This window comes from Chrysemys picta, chromosome 5 (genome assembly GCF_011386835.1).
Source record: "Chrysemys picta bellii isolate R12L10 chromosome 5, ASM1138683v2, whole genome shotgun sequence".
In the NCBI taxonomy this organism is placed as follows: domain Eukaryota; kingdom Metazoa; phylum Chordata; order Testudines; family Emydidae; genus Chrysemys; species Chrysemys picta.
The window spans coordinates 114097434-114123672 of NC_088795.1; the positions used below are offsets into that span (position 1 = coordinate 114097434).

At 37.5% G+C, this 26239-nt stretch overlaps 1 protein-coding gene across 14 annotated transcripts in view; it reads right to left on the bottom strand.

Moving 5' to 3' along the window:
• CPEB2 (cytoplasmic polyadenylation element binding protein 2) overlaps positions 1–26239 on the bottom strand; it is a 77928-nt gene that overhangs the window by 2042 nt on the left and 49647 nt on the right. For 7 of the 14 annotated variants that reach the window (XM_042855456.2, XM_065597061.1, XM_042855453.2 and 4 more), the window contains 6 exons: positions 25712–25801; positions 15377–15495; positions 14969–15083; positions 12812–12993; positions 10425–10472; positions 1–1930 (listed from right to left, as the gene is read on the bottom strand). The exon at positions 1–1930 is cut by the window's left edge. In XM_042855456.2, the coding sequence (XP_042711390.2) occupies positions 1703–1930; positions 10425–10472; positions 12812–12993; positions 14969–15083; positions 15377–15495; positions 25712–25801 (782 nt within the window). In that variant the 3' untranslated portion in view covers positions 1–1702. The remainder of the gene's footprint in view (positions 1931–10424; positions 10473–12811; positions 12994–14968; positions 15084–15376; positions 15496–25711; positions 25802–26239) is intronic. The other 7 variants (XM_008170151.4, XM_024106860.3, XM_024106858.3 and 4 more) reach the window with 1 other exon arrangement.

Consider the following 26239-nt stretch of genomic DNA (forward strand, 5'->3'; position numbering starts at 1 on the left):
CATTTTAACATTTACCATTGTTGGGTGCTTGCTTAGACTGCAGAATATCTCTCTGTTCCATTAAAATGTAGGGGGCTAGTTGCATTAAAAATGCTCTGAGATAGAAGAATCATTAGCAGTGTTTTTGTCTATTAGGGTTCAGTACCAAAGAAATGTATTAAATATTGCCTTTGTCCAAACTGTTTTTCTCAAAATTTGCAAGCAAAGTCATTACTAGAACTCCTTCATCAAAATAAAAACACTATACTGGACTGTCAAGTAGCTACGTTTCATGCAACAGTGACCCCAGTTTGACAGAAGACCACAATGCACACAGGTCATACATGTAAGCAAGTTTTAAAGTCAGATTTCACTGTTGTCTTAAAGGTAAAATTTAGTTTGTTATGCAACTAGCCGACTGTATATTATACCATCTCCATTTTGACTTTACCTAGATTTAATTACTAAAGCATAATGCATTCTTATATAAGTATACTTTTTAAAAATGTATTTTGCATGGGTTTTACATTTGGTGACTGGTTAGCAGTGTGCTGGCCATCTTTGGTTTGTAGAGGAAATCTTAACCATGAACAATCAAGGGGGTTTAAATTAACTTTTTTGTAAAATTCTAGCTTTTTACTCAAACTCATGTCTATACTACATCACTCCACATTAATTAGAACCACACATCACAAAATTGCACAGGGATTACAATATTACATCCAGTCTGCATAAATCGAATTCCACTACCGACCAGGTCACAAAATGGCTGCACTTTCTAATCTAAAACTAATTTGCATATTGTACACATGGACATTTTTTTTTTACTTGAGTCACAATAATGCATGCAAGTTTGTTTTTTGTAACAAATTTTGTAATTTGCTCATGCTATCTAGATTCAAGAGAGCCTTTTTTGAACATTTGCAATAACTCACCTCTTGTTAATTAACAGTTCTAGTGCATGCATATGGTGTATACAGGTAAGTAAACATGCAGTTTTTTCACATTCTAAAACTATGGCAGTTTAGGCCATATTGTGCTGCCTGCATTTTATCTGTAATGCAGTGTCTCTTAAACGTTTCAATCCCGTATTAATAGGTGGCATTACACATAACACCTATATAGCAGCATAGCTAATACAGCTTGTGATTAAAAGTGTTTAAAAATAGCTAATAAATCAGATTATCTTGAGGTATTATTTCTTGCAAGTCAAAATGGAGAGCAAAAATCAACCCTAATTTTTAGTTTATGTATACACTGAAAATAGCAACAACAATAAAAATAAGCTTTTTGTAGCAGACATATTCCATCTTCACTATTTTGCTACCTTTGGTAAATTACTGGGGCAGATCTTGAAGTTAAAAACCCATGTTTAGAAATAAGTGCACGCTTCACCCACTAAATATAGCAGCAGACTTTGTGCCCCTACGCAAAAACATTCTCATATCTAATTTTAACTTTACATATAAAAATAACTTGGAGAAAATACAAAAGAACATTTTATTTTAACATGAAAATATCACAAAAATTAGTAAGCCTGAGATGTAGGGTTTTGGTGAAAAACAAGAGGCTTGTAGTGTTTTGGCTGCTGATAAAGATGCATGTATTGATAGCTGGGGTGAAAAGCAGAAGAATGCACTTATTTCTTCTGCATGTCAGTATCTTCAAACACAGTAAGCCACATGCACCCTTCTTTCCTTATGTAGACGCTGGTTCACTATGCTTAGTTCCAGCGGAAGTGGATCTGACGTGGGCGGTCAGCCCCCTCCTTTACCAATGGCTTATGGAATTCACGTCCTGCACGAGAGTGGATGTTTGCCCAGCAAAACTCACAGTAATACTGCAGGCAAGTGACATTGGCACAAAAGAAAGGAGCAAACTTTCCACCACATCGTGCACCCTGGCATTCATCACACATCTGGTCATCCAACACATATGGCTTTACCTCCACCTGTTGAGAAAAAAACAAAAACAAGAAACAACAAGCCCTGGTTAATGTCTTGTATTTCTGCATCAGAAAAGATTAAGCATTTTCAATTTGCCCAACCAAAAAAACAAAGTGTGAACATCAATGCTGCAGTGGAGATATGCCACAGGAACACCCATCCAGATCATAATTTGTTAGAAATACACAAATATTTTTATAGACGAGTGGAGACTGCAGTCTAGTCCTTACGTGGAGAAGTGTAAATTAAATCAGGAGGAAGAAAGAAAGGAAATGGAAGCCTTGGTCACTCTCACATTGCCCAGTAGCATTCACAGGAAGCAGAAAGATATTTTTATGTAAATCATTTCACACACACATTTTTTTGTTTTGCTCCAAGTTGCCTTTACCAAATTCACTCCCACAATACACATTACTTTCTACTATTTATTGAGCAAATGTTGTGCTCGGTGCTTTCAAACATGCTTCAAGGAGCATACACTTTGAACTATACTAAGTTTGTTATAAAGGACTGCTTGAGAGTATCCGGCTAATCTATATTGTTGATAAAGGTTAATACAGAAGCACTGGTCATGAAAAATACCAATTGTTCAAAAGAGATCTCAGCCTGACCTCTAAGGGTATGCCTACACTGCAATGAAACACCCACTGCTGGCCCATGTAACTACAGGGCTTTTTAACTGTGGTGTAAATATTTGGGCTCAGGCTGGAGCCCAGGTTCCAGGACCCCACAAGGGGGGAGGGTCCCAGAGCCCAGGCTCCAGCCCAAGCCCAAACAGCTACACTACAATTAAATAACCTGAGTCAGCTGACAGGGGCCAACCGTGGGTGTTTAACTGCAGCATAGACATATATTAACTATGCACACAATTTTGCACACAATTATTTGATCATGCAAGAATCTAGCTTGTATGCAAACCAGAGTTACACTTGGACCTACACCTTACCGGCTTGCTCACATCCTATTTTAGAAACACAAATGATTGTGTGCACAGATCATTTGTGCAAATTAGTAGCCATTTCAGGAATAAAATACATCAAATTTGTAGCCAAAAGCCTTGATGATATATTCCTTTAACTCTTTATGTAACTATTTTAACTTTACACAATAGGTTGTTAATACACTGTATTTCTAGGTTGTTTTTTTTTAACACATTATTTAAAACACCATCTTTGCAACTCTCAGACTACCAGACACCTGTCTTGTATAGACAGTTTCTCCACTCCCAAACACATCTGACTGGCAGAGTGGAAAAGTGGCAAGTGTCTAATGGTTAATTTGCATTAGGTCTCTATTACAGTTCAGTTACACATTGTGTTCAGAGAGGAAAAAGAATTTCAAAACAAAATACAAAGGAATTGACCCCACCTTAAAAACAAACAAACAAACAAAAACCACACATTGTTTTGAATGTTTTCCTCACTTTATAAAGAAGACATACTTCTTGTCATTCGTCTGTCAAAACACAGTGTTGCAGCAATTCATGCTCACGAAGTGATTGCTATAAAAGGATTGTTTATCGATATACTTTAACATTAGCAAGAATCTACATAAAGATGCTATCCGTTCTGGAGCTAAGCAGTCACCCTTACATACTAGTTTCAAACTGCTGTATGAAACAGTAAAAACTTGAATTAAAAAAAAGTATTTAAAATGTATCCTTAAACGTATGAGAAAACTGGATGCAGCATGGACAAAAACCAGTCACTTTTATGCATAATATTAATCAGCACATCACTTACCTTTAAAAAATGTGTTCTAATAAGTAGGCAAAAGTATTTCTGTTGCAAGCTAGCTAAAGTTATTTCATTTGATGTGAGTAATCAATGCAAACTCTTGAAAATGAAGTTGATTTTAAGTCACACACAAATGCACTATTCTTACAACAAATGCTAATCAAATTAAGAGAAAAGGGGAAATAGCAATCCCTAAAATTAATCTCCAAATGCTTTACATCAAAAGTCTTTTTTCCCCAAAATGTTCCATGAGTGACTATCATTCCTGACTGGTCTACAGTACATAAAAAATGTTGTGGAAAAAAACAGGAAGTACACTCACTGCGCTAACCTGTATTTTTAATGCAAACTCTACATCCTGTATCGCTGCAACGAGTCGCTTTTCTATGAGTTAAACTCAAAGCTTTTAATATGAATAGGTACCTCATGGAAGAGTTATCTTTACAATTTAAAGCAACAAGTGAAGTACTGTACATTTCAATAAGAATAAGTGTGTGTGGGCTGAACTTCAAAATTCAAGGATCTCTATCTATTGTTAGGGAGAATGCTGTCATCAAATGTGTGCCAATGGCTCCTTAAACTCTGAAAGAATCCCAAACTCCCTCAGTGGTTTCAGTTCAACAAGGAAAATACTGAATCAGTGTATTAACGTATAGCATATGAAAGCATTTCTTTTTAACCGTTTGCACTTTCTCTCTTCTTCTTTTCCTCACCTCCATGCCTATTAATATGAGTTTGGGCTTTTTCCAAAACTGAGACAAGAAAGAAAATAGTGCATAATTAAAAAAAGATGACTCAAATAATTAGGAAAAAACCACTAAAATAATCACCTTCTAATCAATGAAAAAAAAATCACACCTAACATAATCTAGTACCAAGTTAGGATACAAACCCGTGTAACTATGGATGTACAAGACTGGATGGATGTTACCTGGTTTACTGCATAAATGAAGAATGTATGGCAAGTATGGTATATGTATGCACCCAGTGAAGATAGCCCATACCCCAAAGGGAGACCAACCAACCATCTTCAGGCCAGAGTTACAGAAATGGAATGGCAGAGAGACACAAAAAACTGTATCTAGAGATGTAGAGATGGATTGCATAGTGGACCATCTCAAAATGGACTTCCCTGATCTCCCAAATTTCCTGATGGGAGGCAACTTAGGTGGTAGAAAAATACACTCCTTTAGATAGAACACATCTTCCAACTGAGACAGAGGAGGCTGATCACTCCTCATGTACAGAGGAGATCACTTCTGGGGATGGGATTACACAGCTGAAATGAAGACAAACTCTGGTCATAGGGGAATTCAACCATTAGAAATGTAGGGATTGTCTATATGTTGAGTTAGCATGCAGCAAGCCACAGTATAATCTATAGAGCACTAGCTTGCCATGCACTAAATGCTGTGTGGTCCCTGCTACAGTGCACTAAAAGTTCCATAGTGTACTTTGATGCAACATCAATGTGCACTATGGAACTTTTAGTGCACTGTAGCAGGGACCACACAGCATTTAGTGCATGGCAAGCTAGTGCACTGGAGAGTCACACACCCTAGCTTGCCAAGCACTTTCTTGCTGTGTAAACAATCTCATAGATAGTTGGGTATATGGTAAATGTGACATCTGGTTATCTGCCTACTGAATGCAAAGGTGGAAAATCTCATGAAATATCTAGAGAGACTTCTACTGAATACTGGTAAGAAGCTTGTGGTCATAATACATATGGATACCAATGATGTAGGAAAGTGTATGAGTGAGGACCTGGAAGCTAAATTTAGATTGCTAGGAAGTATGCATAGGTCCAGGGCCACTCATAGCTTTCTATGCAATGCCTCCAGTTCCACATGCAGGACCAGCTAAGCAGGGAGAACTTCAGGGTCTCAATACATGGATGAGAAGATGGTGTAAAGAGGAAGGCTTTAAATTTACTACATCCTGAGAAGCATTTTAGGGAAGGGAGAGCCTATACAAAGGGATGGGCTTCACCTTAATCAAAGTGAAATCAGATGATGGCACATAAAATGATGTTTTGGGGGATTGTTCAAAGTAGAGCTGGGGTGCGGAGTGTGAGTTAAGGAAAACACAAGGCATCTCTGTATCAAGTAAAGGATAGAACAGGAAGAACAGCTAAACTGGGTCAGGCAGAAGTCAAGATCACAGAGGCAATTTCTGTTAAAATCAACGTGGTGTCAGACTGAGGAGTTAAATAAAAATAGGCACATGGTCAAAAACTATAAATATTTATATTCAAATGCAAGAATGCAAGAAAATGAAGAGCACAATTACGTGAACTAGAATGTCTGCCAATGGAAGAGGACCTTGACATAACAGACATTACAGAAACATGGATGAATGCAAAAACCAAAACCAAACAGATACTATAATTCCTGGGTATATATCATAAAAGAAATACATATTAGATTGCAGAAACAGGAGAGGAGTGCCACATCTAAAATATTCCATAGAATTTATTCAGATATAACTTTTGAATGGTGAGGACTAACTCCAAGTTATAAGAATACAAAGCCGGGTCTGTACTACTACAGATCAGAAGAAGGAAATTGCTCTCTCTCAATGTTCTGAACTCAAAGACCATAACAAAGTCTAATACAATTATATTAATGAAGACTTCAACTACCTTCATATAAAACTTGTCAAAATATCTCAGCGGGACACGAAAAAAATTATCAACACCTTAAACAATAGGACCAGGTGTTAAGTCAGTGTGGTTCGGATGGATCCCCACTGATTCAGAGGCAAATACACTCCCTGCTGATAGGGCCCTGGGCTGGGACCCAGTGGAGTTGGGAGGGTCCAGGTCCCCCTACCCTGGCCACCACCCCTCTGGGTGGTGGTCCATCCGCCTCTTGCCTCCAAACCACGCAGCCTTGTGAGGAAGAGCAGCCGTATTGACTCTGGCCACTAGGCCACATAGCCTTGCAATGGAGAGCAACACAAGAAAAAATTAAAGTGTATATTTAATTTCCTTTATAACGGTCAGTGGCTATCTATACAAGTAGTATTAGAAAAATTAATTATAAAAATATTGCATTTCTTTGGCTTGACCAATATTTCCATGCACTATTTTACATGAATACTTCAACCAAAAAACCCCCAAAATTACCTTTGATACATCTCACAAATCCATGGGGCAAAGAATCGGATAAGGAAAGCATTAACAAATGGCCAAATCTAACAGAAAGTCATCCTCAAGAAGTTTTATACTCCTGTCAATTTGGAAACAGTAAATGTAGAACTGAAAATATTAATTCTCTCAACAATAGTTTATTGGATTGGGCAAAAAACTACATCATGAAGGAAAAAAAATCTTTAAAATGTCCTACTTTGAAAAACTATTCAGTAAAAATGGCATTTTGAGGAGCATTATTTTTGTTTTGTAAAATTTGTTCACTAAACATATAAAAGGATTTTTCTTCTAACTACAAGCCTTGCAAACTCATCATGGAGTCTTAAAGTCAAGCTGTATTCTTTTTGGCTCATGTATCAACACCACAAATAAGATTCGCTGCCTAAAGTTCCAATCTTTCTATTACAAATGGGTGTGCACAGAGCCATTACTTTTAATAGAACTCAGCATAGATATAAGGGTTTGCCTATTTGGAAGCAATAGCAGGAGAGGGACCTAAATTGTGCCTCTGGATTACATCTACACAACCTTGTTTCTTTCAATGTTTAGTTTAGAAAGGGGACAAAAAATTAGGGGATTATGACAGCAGTATACAAAACACAGAAGTTACCTTGGATATTTGGATTTACCTTCTTTCATAGCACAAAAACAAAGGGACAATCAATGAAAATGAAAGGCAAAAAGAGTAAAGAGTTACATTAAGTAAAGCAGACTTTTTGTTTGAAGTCAAAAGGGATATAAACCCCCTCATGTTTCAGTGCACATGTCAACCTCTAATTGAGGGGGGTTAGGCAATATTTCCTTTATGTGCCATTTATTCCATAATTGCGCCCACATCAGATTTCTGGCACCCTCCTCGGAAGCTTCTGTTGCTGGCAAAGACAGAACACCAAACTAGATGGCCCACTAGTTTGATCCTGTATGGCTATCCCTATGCTCCTGCAAGTGATCTTCCTAAGCTAAACTGTCGTAACAAACAGGAGGAAGAGGAAGAGAAAGATATAAGAAGGAGAAAGACAGAAAACTTCCCTTTAATTAAAATTGCATTCAAGTTGCATTCAAATATATATCCAATGAACAATAAAAGATACTGAGGACATATGATGATCTGTTCTGGACAACTAATTTCTAGTGGCCTAATTCATCTTTCATTTAAAAAAAAAAAATCTCAGGAGATTTCTGCTTCCCAGTTTAGTGAATTAGTTTAACAGCTTCATTACACTTTCATTTACCATAGTTACAGTGGAAAAACTAATTAAAGCCACAGCAAGGAGAATTTATATATTTGTAACATTTAACAGCTACAAGAACCTTAGGGTTAGAAATGGGGATTTCTTATGTGAAATTTAATGCCAAAATTAACAACAGTCCAACAACTGTAATTACCCAAGTCTTAATGTGGCAAACAAATAGGCAATGTTTTGTGCACCTGACACTCTTCATATAGGATACTGAATTTAAAACAAAGGCATTAAGTTCTTTGCCTTTTGATATCTCTCAAATACACCCTGATCCAAAAACTTCCTTAACCTCAGTGTAAGTATGCTACTTATGTAAAACATAAGGGTTTCAAAGCTTTCAGAAACTGTAATCCAGTATTATACAGTTTTTACACTACATTTTATTACCTTCAGAAAATTGTATACACATGCATCTGTCAAAAGTATGAGATTTAATCCCCTTTATGTATTTAGAAGTAGTACTCTTTTCTATATATCAGAATTCGGGCGAAAGCACAATATAAAAGCCCCAAACAAAATTGGGATCCCATTATGCAAGGGGATGTACAAACACATGGGAATGTAACTAATTTGAAATGATGGAACAATTGAGTGTAACAATCAGTAGAATCAGCAGGATAAAATAATACGGTCACACTATTACATAGCTTAGCTATGTACATAATTTGATAGTTCTAGAATATTTGTTTTCCTTTATAAAAAATGAGAAGCTATCTCAGACTACTGATCAACATGGCCATCACTAGCTTCATGATTTTCAGTACAAATATAGCATTTCAATATAAATTAATTATTTTACAATAGCTCTATGGGTCTGATACCAGATTTATCAAATTCAAGTGGCATAATCAAAGCAACTATCTTGCTTAACATTTGTTTCATTTTAAAGACATGTCTGAAAGATTAGGCCCATATTTTAGATTTCCCAAAATCTAATATTAACAATAAATATGTTCAAATAGAGAAGACGAAAATGAAAGCAGCGTGTTAGAATTTAAACATTCTTCTGCAGTGTTTACACCCCAATATTATAGCACAACAACAATCTGAAAGTGAAACTGACTAGGAAACAAAATTGAAATTTACTAATCTATTTTCATTGATCCAAAAGACTAAAATGCAAAAACCAAACATAAGTGTTTAATAGGTAAATTCAAGGTTCCAATTATTCAGAGACTAAATTACAGTAAGTAATATGTAAAATGGAATTCAGGAGTACTAACAGATTTTGAAGAGGAAAGAGCTGAAATATAAAAAAACAACAAGAGATTATTCAAGTATATCAGAAGCATAAAGCCTGCACACAAATCAGTGTGTCTTCTGTATCACCAAGGGACAAAGGAGGCAATTAAAAGACGATAAGAACATTGCTGACAAGCTAAATAATTTCTCTGCATCAGTCTTCACCTCAGAAGATGTTAGGAAGATAACTACACCAGAATTCCTCTTCTCTGGAAATAAAAGATAAGATACTATCAGACATTGAGGAGACAGAAGAAGAGGTGTCAAAATAAGCAGATAATCTAAAAAGCAGCAAGTCACTATGTCAAGATGGTATACATCCAAGAGTACAGAAGAAGCTCAAAGATGAAGTCGCTGAGCTGCTAGCAAAGAACATGCATTCTTCTAATTAAAAATAGCTTAAGGACTGAAGGGTAGCAAAAATTGTACCGATACATAAAGAAGTTCCAGGGATGATCCAGGTACAGACCAGAAAGCCTTACTTCTGTACCTTGTAAATTCATTGAAATAACAAAACCAAAATAATAAAACACCTGGAAGATCATGATATGATATAATCTAACCAGCATGGTTTCTGGAAAGAGAAATAACGTCTCACTAATCTATTAGAATTTTTTGAATGGATCAATATAGCAATAGATAAAGGAGAAACTGCTAAAATTTATTTAGACTGTCAAAAGCCTTTGACAAGGTCCTTCACAAAAGGCTACCAAAGAAGCTAAGTAGCCATGGAATATAAGGCAGAGTATTGTCTTGGATTGAAAACTGGCTAACAAATAAGGAACAAAGAATAGGAATAAATGGTCAATTATCATAATGGCGAAAGGCTAATAGAGGGATGCCTTAGGGTTCTATACTAGGAACCTTCTTTAATATTTATTAATGATGTGGCTAAGTAAAGAGGTAGCAAAATTTGCAGATGATAAAATTATTTAAGTTAGTCAAATCCAGAGAATAATGTGAGGAACTTCAGAGGGATCTAACCAAACTAGGTGAATGGGTAACACAATGGCAGATAAAGTTCAAGGTAAATAAATGCAAAGCAAACATATATTGGAAGGAAAAGTTTGAATTATGCATCCACCTTACAGGGTTGTAAATTACTTTATTAACTCAGTAAAGGTACCTGGGCATCATTGTGACAGATCAATGAAGACTTCTGTGCATGATACAGCTGCAGTCACAAAAGCAAACAAGGTGTTAGGATGCATAAGGAACAGGATGAAGAATAATACAGAAAATATTATAGTACCATTTTATAAATCAATGCTGTACTCCTCATCTGGAATACTGAGTGGAATATCCACCTCAAAAAGTATATAGCAGAATTAGAGGGGATTCAGAGAAGGGAAATTAAAATGTTAGGGGCATGGAAAAATTCATATAAAGAGATATTGAAAAGTTTGGGATTGTTTACCTTAGAAAGGTAAGGAATAAAAAAGGACCCAAAATAAAGGTATATGAAAGAAAGAATGGTACAGGGAAGATAGATTGGTACTTTGGTTCTTCCTGGCTCACAACACAAGAACTGGGTGACACTCAATGAAACTGAAAAGCAGTAAATTCAAGATTGGTAAAAGGAAATACTTTTTCCACTCACGGTGTAATTAAACTGTGGAATTAGACTAGCACAGTTTGTCACGGAAGCGGAGAACTTAGAGGGCCTGGACGTTTATACGGATAACAAGAATATCCAAAGTTATACCAGGTTTCAGAGTAGCAGCCGTGTTAGTCTGTATCCGCAAAAAGAACAGGAGTACTTGTGGCACCTTAGAGACTAACAAATTTAGAAGTGGGCTGTAGTCCACGAAAGTTTATGCTCTAATAAATTTGTTAGTCTCTAAGGTACAAAGTTATACCAGTTAATGCAAGCAAAGTGTTTTGGAACACACACACACACACACACACACACACACACACACTCTCTCTCTCTCATATGCTTAGAACTATCTCTATTGGGGATTAGGAAGAGAACTTCACGGGGCAGATTATATCAGATCTGCCTCATGTGGTATTCTCGCACCTTCCTCTGAAGCATTTAGCACTGGCCATTATAGAAGACCAGATACTGGACTAGATGGACCATTGGTCTGATCCAGTAGAGCCATTCTGATATTCCAGTTTCATTTTCCCAGTAACACAGCTAAGAAATGTTTAATCAGGATTCATAATCTGACAATATGCCTTCAATGTTCCTTTAGAAAAGTTAAATGACTATTATTTATCACCATGGCATGATAAATTTACTGTCTACCCATTTATGGCCAGCATCACCATAATATCAGAGTTCCTTATAATTATTCATGTATTTATCCTTACAACACCCTTGTGAGGTAGAGAAGTGCAATTATTCCCATTTTGCAGAAGATGAGATGGGGAGGTCTCACCAATAAAATTAATGCCTTCATGAAAAGTCCAGTCCACTCTTGCCCCACACATAGAATTGCTGGGAAGGAGGATTCTGTCACAGGACCCTACCTGAGGGCTTCAACTTCTACTTCATCCTCTAATTAATAGGTGTATGAAAAATATGAAGCTATTCCTCAGTCTTCTCTGTTTGCTTAAAGGGATAAGGCATTCCCTCTCCCCACAACAGCCAGGAGGTTCTAATGAGAGGTACTATTTTTCTCGCAGTCTTTGGCCTGCTATACGGGAGAAGGGAATCTCCACTACTCTACCCTTCCTCCTCTTTACCCACATTCCTTTTTGGGAACAACCTCTCTGTGATAAAGCTCCAACAACTGCCACTACCAATAGTTTTCCAAAGCAGCAACATAAATGATGTCAGCTTAAGTACAGTATGGCAGTTTCCTTGATGTCCACATGCTTCTAAATAGAAGTAGTGAAACTGACCAATCTTATCAGAATCAATTTGATTTTTGCTTTGGGAAGCTATGAGCAGCAGTGGATACACAGGAATTGTCCATCTGCAAACTCAGGAAGACGGCACTTCATTGGTGCACATTTAAAAAGCTCTCTCTGCAATGTTAAGAGCTACCAATATCTGATTTTGGGTGTCCAGCTTGAGGCCCATTGGGGCATATTTTCACAAGTTTTGAGCACCTACAACCAATGGAAACTGCAGATACTAAGCTGCTCTGAAAATCAAACCTAAGGAGTCTCAGTGTATAAGTGTCAGAATGGTAGAAGATTCCATCACCGTGCTGGTTTACTTCAGATAAAAGGAAGAAAAACTAAGTGTATTTTTCAAGCTCTTTGCCCTTGATGTCAAAAAGGGAGCTATGTCTCTAGAAGAAGAAAAATAGATACGGTATACAGTAAGTAACAGGAACAAATTGCTGCTTTGCTGAATATATATTGCACATTAAGGTTTTAATTTCTAGAACTTCAGCAGTTACATGACTATTAAAAGAAATGTAACTAAGAAGTTAGTATCAAAGCCAAACCAAATGCAACTTCAGTGAATTCTGTGAGGTGTGTTTTATATCTTGTCACTCATTTGCAGAGACACATAATAAATGGTTTTAAACAACTTAATTCTGTACAACTTACTCGTTTATCGATATCGCCATGCTGAAGTTGAACAAACCGAGCACTAATGGCAGCAATATAACTCTGCTGATTGGAAAATGCAACACGCCCAGCACCTTTGGGGTATTTCAGCTCAGGGTCAGTATCAATTCCTGCATAACAAACTCCACCATAGAGACGGTCCATTATCATAGCCAATTCCACTATGGAGGAACAAAAGAATACAATAGTATTTTAAAATAAGCAATGTAAATGCTGTCAAATGTATTTTTATTTGAAAAGTAATAGAAAAGAAAAATTAGTAATTTATTATGTCATATGTATTGTAAAATACAAACCAATAATCTAGGAAATATATATGACATATTTCATAAGAATACTTAAAATATCGATTTTCACAGCAGTGGCCACATCCCTCTCAAGTGACTTTATAAAGTCAAAACTCAGTAGAACAATGAGTCACTGCCACCTATGTGCCCTAGAGCTGAACTCCAAGGGGATTTTCTTCATGGGATGTGAAAGAGGATTTTGGGGCAGACTCAGGGGCTGATGAATGCATGGACTTTGAACTGGGTAGAATTCCTACAAAATCCTTGAGTACATGTTGTAGCAGCCCACTATTGTTTGGCTATATAAATGCTCCATACCCTGCCTCCATTTGGAGTAGGAGCTTCTATCCTTCAAACCCCTATACAAAGTCTGCTTGTCTGGACTTTGAGTTGGAACAGACTTTCATAAGAGTTAATTTCAAAATGTACAAACCAGGTATTTTGGCAAACCATTCACAGCATTTAAATGCCCACTTCAGTTACTGCAACTGATTTAATCTGTATATATTGAAATTTTACATTTAGGACATAGTTGATGCACTTGGAAATAGTGTATGAAGCTGTCAGCTGATGGTGCTGTTGAATAATAGTGTTTATTTTAAATAAACACATCTGTTCGCAAATACAGTAAAGAGTGAGCTAAAAGTCTTACTACTTTAGTGAAGACAAAATAGTCATCGCATTAATGCCACAGAAGCTCAGTTTCAGCAGATATTAATATGACAAGCAGTACTGTGTTTGTTTAGTTTACTCAAATAATGAGCTTTGACCAAGTAACTGGAAGCATTTTGACTGAAGTAATGAAAAAGAATCACAACACTGTTTGGAAGACGAAAAAGGCCATACTATGTTTTTGCTGCAGTGACCCAAAGCATAATCAGCAAACAGGCCTGTGGCACTTTATAGACTAACACACGTATTGGAGCATGAGCTTTCGTGGGTGAATACTCACTTCACCCACGAAAGCTCATGCTCCAATACGTGTGTTAGTCTATAAGGTGCCACAGGACTCTTTGCTGCTTTTACAGATCCAGACTAACACGGCTACCCCCGATATTTAAAAAGCATAATGTTTATATTATGGCAACAGATAAAATTTTTGCAAATGAAAAAATTCCATGAGGCCAGAAAATTCTAGGCCCAAGAATTAAAAACCAAAGAAGATTTTTTACACCTAGATCTTACATTGTCACTTTTTTGGCTCTCAATTTCCTGATGGACTAATAGATGTCTTGTGTCTTCCTTCTGACTGCTGTTCTTTCTGTGACAGAGTTATGCTACATAACAAGTTCTGGTATCATGATTGGCACTCCTGCAGTCTCTCTAACAGGTGCTGGGATTTCTAGCACATTGCACTATGATTCCATTTCATATAAACTGTTGACTGGATGGATGCCATAGGATGCTCTAGTAGACTACTAGTAAGACTGGAACAGCAGCAGTAAAATTCTGAGCAAGTTCAAGTGCAGTAATGGGGGCGTGGACTCTCCTACCCACATGCTTTTTTTTTTTTTTTTTAAACAAAACCAATCTTTGAGTGATAAATTTTACATTAAAACTTTGACAAGTAATAAGTGAATTTCCTGTAGCTTTAATTTGTAAATAACCATGAAGTTCTTGATGAGTTTTGATTTTAAGTAGATATAAATGATGAGCAGTACTTTGTGGCCACAGCCCACCTGGAGAATTTACAGGAGAGAGAGTGTAAATACAGGGAGATATTTCATAGATAGTCTACCATCAAGATATTCTTGTGTATAAATCTTATGCAACATGTATGATTCAATTTATTACCGACAATAGTATACCTTTAAAAATTGCCATATTACAGTACCAGTTTTATACTTACCAGCTCTTAATGGCCTAGGGACACCTCCAACGAAAATTGTTTTTCGAGGATCAAGCGGCTGTGAACCATCCATCACAAAGTCACTATCACTTAAGTTCCAGGGACGAATCTGAACCTATTTAATAAAAAAAGAAAATTGCATGCTTAAGTCTCACCACATTACGGTCCTAGCATGTTCATCAGTCTATATAAACTGTCAGCTAGTCACAGTCTCATTAACTGAACATGTCTAGTTGCTTTGTTTTAATCCTATTAATTCAAGACACTGCGGTTATTTAAGTCATTCGGTTGTCCCAGATGTTGAACTCTGACAACAGTAGTTTGCTTTTGATTATTTTCACCATCATCTCAGGAGCAGCTTTAGACAGATGGCAGCTATAGCCTGGAGGCCATCTACTGTTTACTTACTGGCTTGTCCTTGATAGTAGGACTGGAAACACATAGATAGAGCTTTCCATCTTCTTCAATGCAGGCATCAATCAGTGCCTGAACAGAGCTCTCCTCTTGGAAAAGGAGGAACGCGTATCCTGAAGCAACAACAACAAAAAATTAGCTGAAAGTGTGCAATTTTTTCCCTAAGTTTCTTCTCCATGCGAACATATTTATTTGCAAAGCAAGATTCAATGTCAAACCAACTGTCTGTTTATAAGTCAGACAGCATCTTCATCTATGTAAATAACCTCCATGGCCATTTACGTTAGCACCGACCTTAAATCTCTTTGTAACAAAATTCTTCATCAATAGCTCAGTCCTTAGTGTTCTTCTAAAAGAGACTATCAATCACACACTGGGAAGTTTAAGATAACATTTTACTTAAGACCCAAAAACACATTTCACCGCTAGCAGTAGACATTATTTGATGAAAATCTGATTTAGCACAAAAAGGCTAATCTCAATTCTAGAGATTAGAGCAAAGTACTCCGTTGCATAAGTGACCTACCAAGCTTCCCAAACACTATACAAATAGGAATTTAAATGCATTATTAATGCTATGGGGGAAAAAGCCACTAGAAAAGCATTTTAATGGTTCTGGTTTAATAACAACAACAACAACTTTCTTTTAAACTTTTGAAGAACCCAGCAGCAACTTCACAGTTAGGGTTTTGTTCTAAAATATATTTAGAAATACAAACATTTCTCGTTTTTCTCTAAAGTAGAGCATTTTTCTCTGAAGTACGTTACCAATTCAGTGTGAAAATTTTAGTTCATTTTTATGCCATAAATTTTCTATGCAGTTTTAGTTTACTTTCACTATGTAAATTTTTAACAGGATTTCTTTGAAAATAGGCTCTGGCTGGAATTCTACTCTCAATTCTACTCTTCACTGTTGAGCAATATTTCCTTAAAAACATTTTTTCTTTTTTACACAAAATTTGGTAGAGAAGTGGATCCTGTGCAAATCAGGTGCAACCAGAATTTTTTTTTAATAAAAGTGACAGGATTTAAGATAAATATTGGTAACCGGGTAATCACTGACAATTTATGCTCTGTGCACACAAACTTGACTGTTGGCCTGAGCACATAGAAATTGGATTGTATGACAGGTCAGGTTCACACAAACTTCCTTGCTTGCCTGCTTCGGGAACAGGTGCACATAATCCTGCTTGATTTGGTGGGTCCGAAGTTTGGTGCTTCAAGGGTACACACACAAAAGTCTGATTATTAGGGGGAGAATTGGGTGCACAGATGTTTTCCGAACATCTAATCTAAATCTCCCTTGTTACTGGTTAAGCCCATTATTTCTTTTCCTACCTTCAGTGTATATGGAGAACAACTGATCACCTTCCTCTTAACAACAGCCCTTAACATATTTGAAGACTATTTTCTGGTGTCCCTCTCAGTCTTCTTTTTTCAAGACTAAACATACTCAGGTTTTTTAATCTTTCCTTATAGGTCAAGTATTCTTTTATCAGTTTTGTAGCTCTTCCCTGGACTATCCAATTTTGTCCCCATCTTTCTTACAGTGTGGCATCCAAAACTGGACACAGTATTCCAACTGAGGCCTCACCAGTGCCAAGTAGAACAGGACAATTATCTCCTGTGTCTTACATATGACACTCCTGAATAACATTTGCCTTTTTTACAAATGCCATCACATTGTTGGCTCATATTCCATTTGTGATCCACTATAACCCCCAGATCCTTTTCTGCACTGCTACTCCCTAGCCAGTCATTCCCTATTTTGTAGTTCCACATTTGATTATTCCTTCATAACTGTAGTACTTTGCAGTGGTCTTGACTGAATTTCATCTTGTTGATTACAGACCAATCCTCCAATTTGTCAAGGTAATTTTGAATTCTGTTCTCTAAAGTGTTTGCAACACCTCCCAGCTTCATGTCATCTGCAACTTATAAGCATAATCTCCACTCCAGTATCCAAGTCATTAATGAAAATATTGACTTGTATTGGACCCAGGACAGAGCCCTATGGGACTCTATTGGATATTCCCTTCTAATTTGACAGCAAACTACTCTGCGTATGGTTTTTCAGCCAGTTTTACACCCACCTTATAGTAATTTCAATGAGACAGCATTTCCCTATGACAATATCACGTGGGACTGTGTCAAAAGCTTTACTAAAAATCCAGATATATCATGTCTCCTGCTTCCCCCTCCCCCATACACTAGAACAGTAACCATGTCAAAGAAAGAAATTAGGTTGGTCTGGCATGATTTGGTTCTTGAGAAATCCATATTGGCTATTACTTATCACCCTATTATTCTCCAAGTGATGATAAACTGATTATCTAATAATTTGTTCCACTATCTTTCCAGGTATCGAAATTAGGCTCACTGGTCTATAACTCCCTAGGTCCTCTTTGTCCCCTCTTTAAAGATAGGTACTATGTTTACGCTTTTCCAGGGCTCTGGGACCTCACCCATCCTCCATGAGTTCTCAAAGATAACTGTTAATGGTTTCACAATTGCTTCAGCTAATTTCTTAAGTGCCCTAGGATGAATTTCATCAGGTCCTGCTGAAGTGAATACATTTAACTTACCTAACTATTCTTTAAGCTGTTCTTTCCCTATTCTGGCTCGTGGTTCTTCCTTCTTTTTGTTAATATAGCTGGTTCTGGTCGCAGTGAACCTTGTTAGAGAAGGCTGAAGCAAAATAGGCATTATATGCTTCAGCCTTCTTGATGTAATCCATTATTAGCTCTACTTCTCTGTTAAGTAGAGGACCTATACTTTCCTTCATCTTTCTCCTAATGTATTTATAGAGCCTCTTCTTATTGCCTTTTATGTCCCTGTAGGTATTACTCATTTTGTACTTTTGCTTTTTTTCCATTTTGTCTCAATATGCTTTCGTTATTCTTTTGTACTCATCCTTAGAAATTTGTCCATGTTTCCACTTTCTGATGGATTTATTTTTTGAATTTCAGGACATTAATGAGCTCCTAATGCAGCCATATTGGTGTCTTCCTATTTGTCCTTCGCATTCCGTTGTGCCTTAAATACTGTTGCTCTCTCTCCTGAACTCCTTTTCCCCTTAGCTGTTCTTCCTATGGAACTCTACCTATCAGTTTTCTCTGTGTTTGTTAAAGTATGTTTTTTTGAATTCCATTTTCCTTATTCTGTTGCTCTCACACCTTCCTTTCCTTAGAATCATTATATCAATCATTTCATGATCGCTTTCGGCATATTGCCTTCCACTTTCAGATTCACAACCAATTCCTCTGTTAGTGAGAATCAAGTCTAAAATGGCTGCCTCCCTGGTTACTCCCTACACTTTCTGAAAAAAGAAGTTGTCCCCAATACATTCTAAGAACTTGTCAAGAACTCTTGTCAAGGTCTCACTGACAATTAAGCATTAAAAGAAGCTAGGAAATCAATATACAAAAAACTTGGTTGTAGTGCAGTTAAGGTTACTATATGTACATACATGCACCACACCTGACACAAACTCACAAAACAAAGAAATGAAAAGGTAAGCTACAAAACAGCATGTACTCTCTACTCCTCTATCTATAAGCACACACACTTTGCCATTACCACAACTACCATATGGCACAGATTATAGAACACAACCCTAACTATGACCTCCTTTTACCCTTCTGCACAGATTCCTTTACCAAATAATATTTTCTCCAACACTATTAGTTGTGGATATTTAGTGTAGTAGTTGGATTTGTCGTTAGAGGGATGTTTGTTTATGGGTCGTATGCAGAAGTGCAACAAAAATGGTAGGCATCTCAAGGGGTTGAGTTGGTGAGACAGAATTAAGGGTTTAATATGTGGTCAATAGTTGTAGTTATGATAAAGTGTGTGCTTGTGGGTGGAGTAGAGGGTATATACAGTTAGGCAGCTTAACTTTTCATTTCTCTGATTTTGGGGGTCTCTCTCTATTTAGACAGGTTTCCAGAGTAGCAGCTGTGTTAGTCTGTATCCGCAAAAAGAACAGGAGTACTTGTGGCACCTTAGAAGCTAACAAATTTATTAGTCTCTAAGGTGCCACAAGTACTCCTGTTCTTTATTTAGAGTTCTCTTAAGGAGTTGTATGTGAATATAAACTTCTAGATCACATGCTCATTAGTAGTAATAATTCATAACTCAGGATTTTCTATGAGCCAAAGCTTGTATGCTTTGCACGTGTTTCAATAAATATAAATACCACATTTTCTCATCTAACAATTTCTTTTCAATGTAGATCCTTATCAGAACCTGGGGAATGCACATTCTATATAAGGCAAAGGATTTCACGTCATGCAATGCGCATTAATGTTAAACGAAACCACACTTCTTCATACTGAAACTGTACTTTTTAAAGTGACATTCTGAAAAGGGAAGAAGTGTGGGAGAATTTGATATAATACTTAGATAGCAGGTAAATCTCTTCTTTCTAAGTATCAGAATTAGTTTTAGAATCACATCGCTAGAAACCTAAAGCTAGAGAGATGCCAGTCAGACTAAGGAAAAGGTGGACACTAATAACACAATATTCTAAATAAGAACAAATCTTCAAGAGATGTAAAGAAAGGAGAAGCAAACTATTTTTGAAAAGTATGGATCACAGATGGTGGGGAGAAGTGGAAGAGATCAACTGTATGGGTCCTACATACATTATCTGTGAAAACCACACAAGATTATTTAAAAACTTCATGCAACTTTAACTACATTTCTAGTCTCTGTATATAGGGCTTGTGTTAGACATACAAATAAGGACAAAAGATGGGCATTATGGACTAGATCCAAGCCAGGGCAAATGGAGGTACAAACGGCAATTTCCTGAGATAAATATTCCTCTTGCACATCTCAGAGGAATGGGAGTTTACCAAAGAGAGAGGGAAGGGCTTCCCCCACTGTCCTCTTCTCAGAGTTTGTGCTCAGAGAGGACAATTTTAATTTTCATCAGAATTCATTGGATTCCCACCTACGAAGACTGAGGCAGAGATGTGCTGAATCAGTGAATTCCCTGGCCAAACACGACAAACAGAACAGCCTATTTTTGGGTCTGTGGTGGTTTCCTATGACCTAACCTTCTCCCCCAAACCAGAAGAGGCATATTTCCCGTCTTGGCACATTTCTTGTCACCAGGACCCTGGTTAAGACTATAACTGGGTTAAAAAAAGAACTAGATAAATTCATGGAGGATAGGTCCATCAATGGCTATTAGTCAGGATGGGCAGGAATGGTGTCCCTGGCCTCTGTTTGCAGAAGCTGGAAGTGGACTACACTTGATTACCTGTTCTGTTCATTCCCTCTAGGGCACCTGGCATTGGCCACTGTCGGAAGACAGAATATTGGCCTAGATGGCCCTTTGGTCTGACCCAGTATGGCCGTTCTTATGTTCTTACGTTAAGAGAGCAGAAAGCAACATAAACCAGAGGTGAATTTAGCCTATCAAAAATTTAAGTTGGGAAAAACTGGATACTTGGGAGATAAAGAAGATTTGAAGTGCTGGTTCCTTTAAATAGGCCCTGTAGTTCTTTCCATACAAATTTAATCTTTTCTTCCTGACTTTAGGTTGGCTACGAATACTTCCACAGCTTTTGACCTACTCCCCAAAAAATAACATTTCTGTCTGTGTTCAAGAAATGCAAGCTGATATAATAATATAGGTATTAGATAAGAGTTACAAATGAAACAAAGTCTAGATGGATTTGGGGCTTTGTTCCCTCCAACCAGAAACAAAGAATATTTTATATTCCTCTGTTTAATGGATTCCTTTTGAGCAGCTAGGATTTTTGAGTAAGTAGGTTGCCATACACACTGAGATAAATAGTGATGATAGATTAGAGCGGGCTTGAGATACTCTCTCCTATACAAAACACTTGATTTTTTTCTGTTTGGCATCAAACTGTAAACAAGATAGAACACAGTGACACACAACCCTGCCTATATTGAGATGCCTCATATGGATTGGCATATCCTCAGTGCAAGGTATTTTTGAACTTCATTTGAATGACAATGGAACCAGAATCTTCACGTCAGCCTGTGTGACTTGAACATGGATATTGTTTCATAAATAAGGATGTCTGCCAACTAAAGCACAATAGGAGCCCTTGGTGAATAAATATAGGATAACAGGAAGGCAAATTCCCACTATACAACAGTTAATAGATCACTTATGGACTCCGAACCCTTATTTTAATAGGAGAGATCTCTCTACTTCAAAGAAGCCTAGCTACTCCAAGACATGCTGAGATTTGGGCCTAATCACCTAAGGTCCTGAATGCCTACTATTAAGTGCTGAATGACATCAACTCTTATTGATGTAACTGGGAGTAAAGGGTGCTCAGCATCTCTCAGCACTTTGAAGGATGAGGGCTTTTATGTACTCTCTTCACGCAAAGAAATCTTTGCTATAGAACTTGGCCTCCCATAAGGCTCTCTTTAAACAGAGAACTTGGAAGGAAAGAAGGAAACGTAGCTTGGAAAATTAAACAGGACTCCAATGCTGACAAGCTGGACTTTACCATCACAGAGACTACTAACTTAATCGGCCCAGGTTTAAACAACTTCAAATATCCATTGCCACTCTCCAACAAGAGTGAATAAACAATAATACATAATTAAATTACTCCTATCAAAGGTTATTTGAAATTTATAGTTGACATACATAGAAAGCAAATGTATGCTAGGACTACAATTTTGTCTCCAAGTAAAGCTAACCAAACTGTAGTTGCTCCAAGGATTCCCCTAAACTCTGAAGGGTGTATCTATAGATAATATTTCCCTTTGAAGAATTATGTTGAGGACCTGATCCATGTTTTTTCCAGGGACTGAGATGAGGCTGACCGGTCTATAGTTCCCTGGATTCTCCTTCTTCCCTTTAAAAAAAAAAAAAAAAAAAAAAAAAAAAAAGATGCACACTATATCTGCCTTTTTCCAATTGTCAGGGACCTCCCTCAATTGCCACAAGTTTTCAGAGATGGCCAATGGCTCTGCAATCACATCAGCCAACTCCCTCAGCACCCTCGGATGCATTACATCCAGCCCCATGGACTTATGCATGTTCAGCTTTTCTAAAGAGCCCTTAACCTGTTTTTTCACCACTGAGGGCTGCTCACCTCCTCCTCATACTGTGCTGCCCAGTGCAGCAGTCTGGGAGCTGACTTTGTCTGTGAAGACCAAGGCAAAAAAAGCATTGAGTACTTCAGCTTTTTCCACATCATCTCTTCACTAGGTTGCCTCCCCCATTCAGTAAGAGCCCCACACTTTCCCTGACCACCTTCTTGTTGCTAACATACCTGTAGAAAAACCCTTCTTGTTACCCTTCACATCCCTTGCTAGCAGAGTTATGAACAGTTCAGAGTTACGAACAACCTCCATTCCTGAAGTGTTTGTAACTCTGTCGTTCTCCTGTATAGTATTTAGCTTATATTTAATGGCTTAGATAACTTAGTAAGTACACGTGGGTGAGAAAATAGATAGGTGTATTTATTCACCCCTATTGTACTTAAGACCTATCTCTACTGAAATTACACCACTCAGTAGCCAAAGGGCCTATCTATTCTATAAAATCTGCCATGCTGAAAGAACCAGTTATAACAATAGTGCCCAAACATAGTTAAAACAAGCCTTTCTAGACAGGACTGAACTATTTTACCAAACTGTGTACAGCACTGAACCTTACAGGGCTGTAGAATGATTGGGAATGTGGTTTGGTCCTGTGTACACCGACAAGACAAGACTACATTTTAAGTGTGCTGGGGTATTGACATGTTGCAAACAGCTTCCAGAACCCAGAAGGCACATCAATTCTAAATTCTGCAGTAAGGTTCCCTAAATTCTGCAAGAACACAATACTGAGTACTGCAGTAAACGGAAAGTTACACAGAAACCTTAATATGTGGAAAACATTCAGACAAGTGTTATTAAATATTAAATGAATAATATAATAAATAGGTACCATTTACCTATCTAGAGTTTAAGTACCTAGTATCCAAGGGATTCCCAAATTAATTAGGTAAATATATTGGCGGTCCTAATGGACTTCATGCAATTTTCTCCTCTTCTACCTTCTCTGATTATAGGAAACCCTGCTTGGGGTACCGATTTGTGTGTGTGTGTGTGGGGGGGTAGTTGCAAATATTCCAGTTATGGTGAAAAAACTTCATTGAAGACATATATGGCAAAGGTGTTTAGACTCGGAGTTAGGCCAACCTCCTCTGGAGGTTCATTCTAGAGTTAATTCCCTTCAGTTGAGAATGCTTTAGGTTATATGCTTTCTCATGGGCATTGCCCCAAAGAGCCACAGCTATCTTGGTGGGCTGTGAATGGAGATGCAGTTTTCAATGTAGCTGGTACCTGATATGATAGTGGCTTTGTATTCAAGACAGGAAAAAAAATCAAGGCCAACATCTGTTTACCTTGGATATTATATGAAAAAAAAATCTCCACAGTATTTGAGTGCTTCCCAAGTAAGGCTTAGACTCTAGTGGATTTCAAGAGGATTCTGCTCTTCTCACTTCCTTGGTGGAGGAGGTTCTTCTTGCGATAAATTCCTTCCTTTATTTCTTTCTCCCAGCAGAGGCGGGCTAGGAGCCAGTGTAGGGATCAGAGTATAATAGTGATGTGCTCACCACTGCCTCTCTCATGAAGGAGATGGGTAACTGCATTCTGTGCAAACTGGAATCTTTGCATTGTTTTCCTAGTTGGATCAGATTTTTATATTGTGTGCATTTACAGACAGACAGACACACAAAACCTTATTTTCTGGATTCCCCACCCAACATTTCAAGCAAATACAAAATGTCCAATTAGCTGTAGAATTCATTGTGGGGGTGCTGATGAACTCAAAGAGCCATGCTACAAAATTTAGGCTCTATATATTGTACGATAAATCAACCCTCATAAATACACATCATTACACCCATAATCTTGGCCATGTTACTGAATATCATCCAAGCCACAATTTGGATATTTGGTAGAGATAATGAATATAAATATAATTGTATTAGCTCTAAAAACAAAAGAGGAGGCATTGCTTGAGTAGGATGCTTGAAACAAAGCTGAAAAAAGCCCATTTGTGTTTAGTTTATTCAGTGGGACCACATACAAATATTAAAAGCATGCACTTTGAAATACCTGTTATCAGCCTATAAATATGCTTAAAATCTATGTTCTAAAGTCTGAATAGATTTAGAAATGAGAATTAAGTTTTTTTTCTAGGCCCTTCAGAGTTATAATGCTCAGACTTGCACTAAAGCAGTCTTTTGATTGTGCACTGTCTGGTTTGCCACGGAGATTTTTTTCTCTTAATTGTGAAAGGTTTGACTCTAGTTTGTCAATAAAATACAAAATGAACACACAGGCATTAATCTTAAACATATACTCACTTGAAAATTTCAAGTTGAGAAACTGTAAGAAAACACACTAAGGCCATGTCTACACTACAGGCGCTATAGCTATGATGCTGTAGCACCGCTGTGTAGCACTTCCTACAGTGATGGAAGCAGTTTTTCTTGTCACTAGTTAATCCACCTCCCTGAACAATGGTAGCTAGCTTGACAGAAGCATTCTTCCGGTGACCTACCCGTGTCTATACTGGGGGTTAGGCTGGGATAGCTACAGCGCTCAATGGTATGAATTTTTCACACCCCTATGTGAACTTAAAAAAGGTAAGTGTAGACCAGGGATAGCTGACAAATTTGTTACATGCAAAGATAAACGCTAGAGGCCATTCCCTGCAACACAATTGCAGTGCACTGAGCTGCTATTTGGGAGAGCCAGATATGAAAGTTACTTCAGAAGTCCTGCGCTGAACTGATAAAGAACAGGATCCAGCACTGAGGCAACACCCTCAGTTTCTAGCTTTGGTATGAAAAGGAGCCGTGTCTGCATCCCACTTATAGAGCTGCATTAACTGTTAAGCACCTAAGGGCTTGTCTACACTGCCCTGTAGTTCAGACTGGCGGTGTACGAATAGCTGTCTGTATGAAAGTGCTACGCTGTAAGTCCCCCATGTGGATGCTTCGGGCACAAACTAAAAGATTCCTACTTCATGTTAACATAGTCCCTCTTCAAACAGGACTATGTTAATGCACGGACCTTACAGTTTGTGCCTGCAGTGTCCACCAAGGGGAGTAACAGCGCAGCACTTTGATGTGCACTGCTATTTACACCCCCATAATCCAACCTGTAGAGCAGTGTAGACACAGCCTAAAAGACTGCAAAATAAACCCTTCAGAAGAGAAAGAGGCATGAAGAGGTTAAATAGGTGTCCAAGATTAAGAAGATTTACACCATCAGGAAAAAACAACAAACAAACAAAAACACAAAAATTTCTCATTGTATTACCTTTAGGTGGAAAGTAGGACTTGCTTTCTGCTTTGTGAGGCCAGTCTACTACCAGAGGCCCAAATCGTCTGAAGCTAGCAGTAATTTCATCTAAAAAACAAACCAGGTACAGTAGTTGCAATTAAAACAGATGATTAAAACAGTTCAAGTGAGCAGTGAAAAAATACTGTCAAGCAAATGAAGAGCTGATGCTTTGTTTCTTTCTTCCATATAAATTGACAGTCTCTGGGAAAACAATATATATAAAATAAACACGACATAAAAATATAAAGATAAGTACCAAAAACTGGAAAAATTATTTACACAGCATGCCCCAAAAATCACTTTTAAAACCTAATTTTAGTTTAATCAAATTTCTTTGCATCATTTAATAAAAGGAATATTTTAGAGCAATATGGATGGATACATGGGATCAGTAATGTTAATTTTCTTTGACTTGAGGTCATGGTCCAAGGTGTTTAGTATTCAATGGCCTATAGTCCAGATCTTAGTGGGCACGTGTCTACATCATAAAAACTACCACAACTA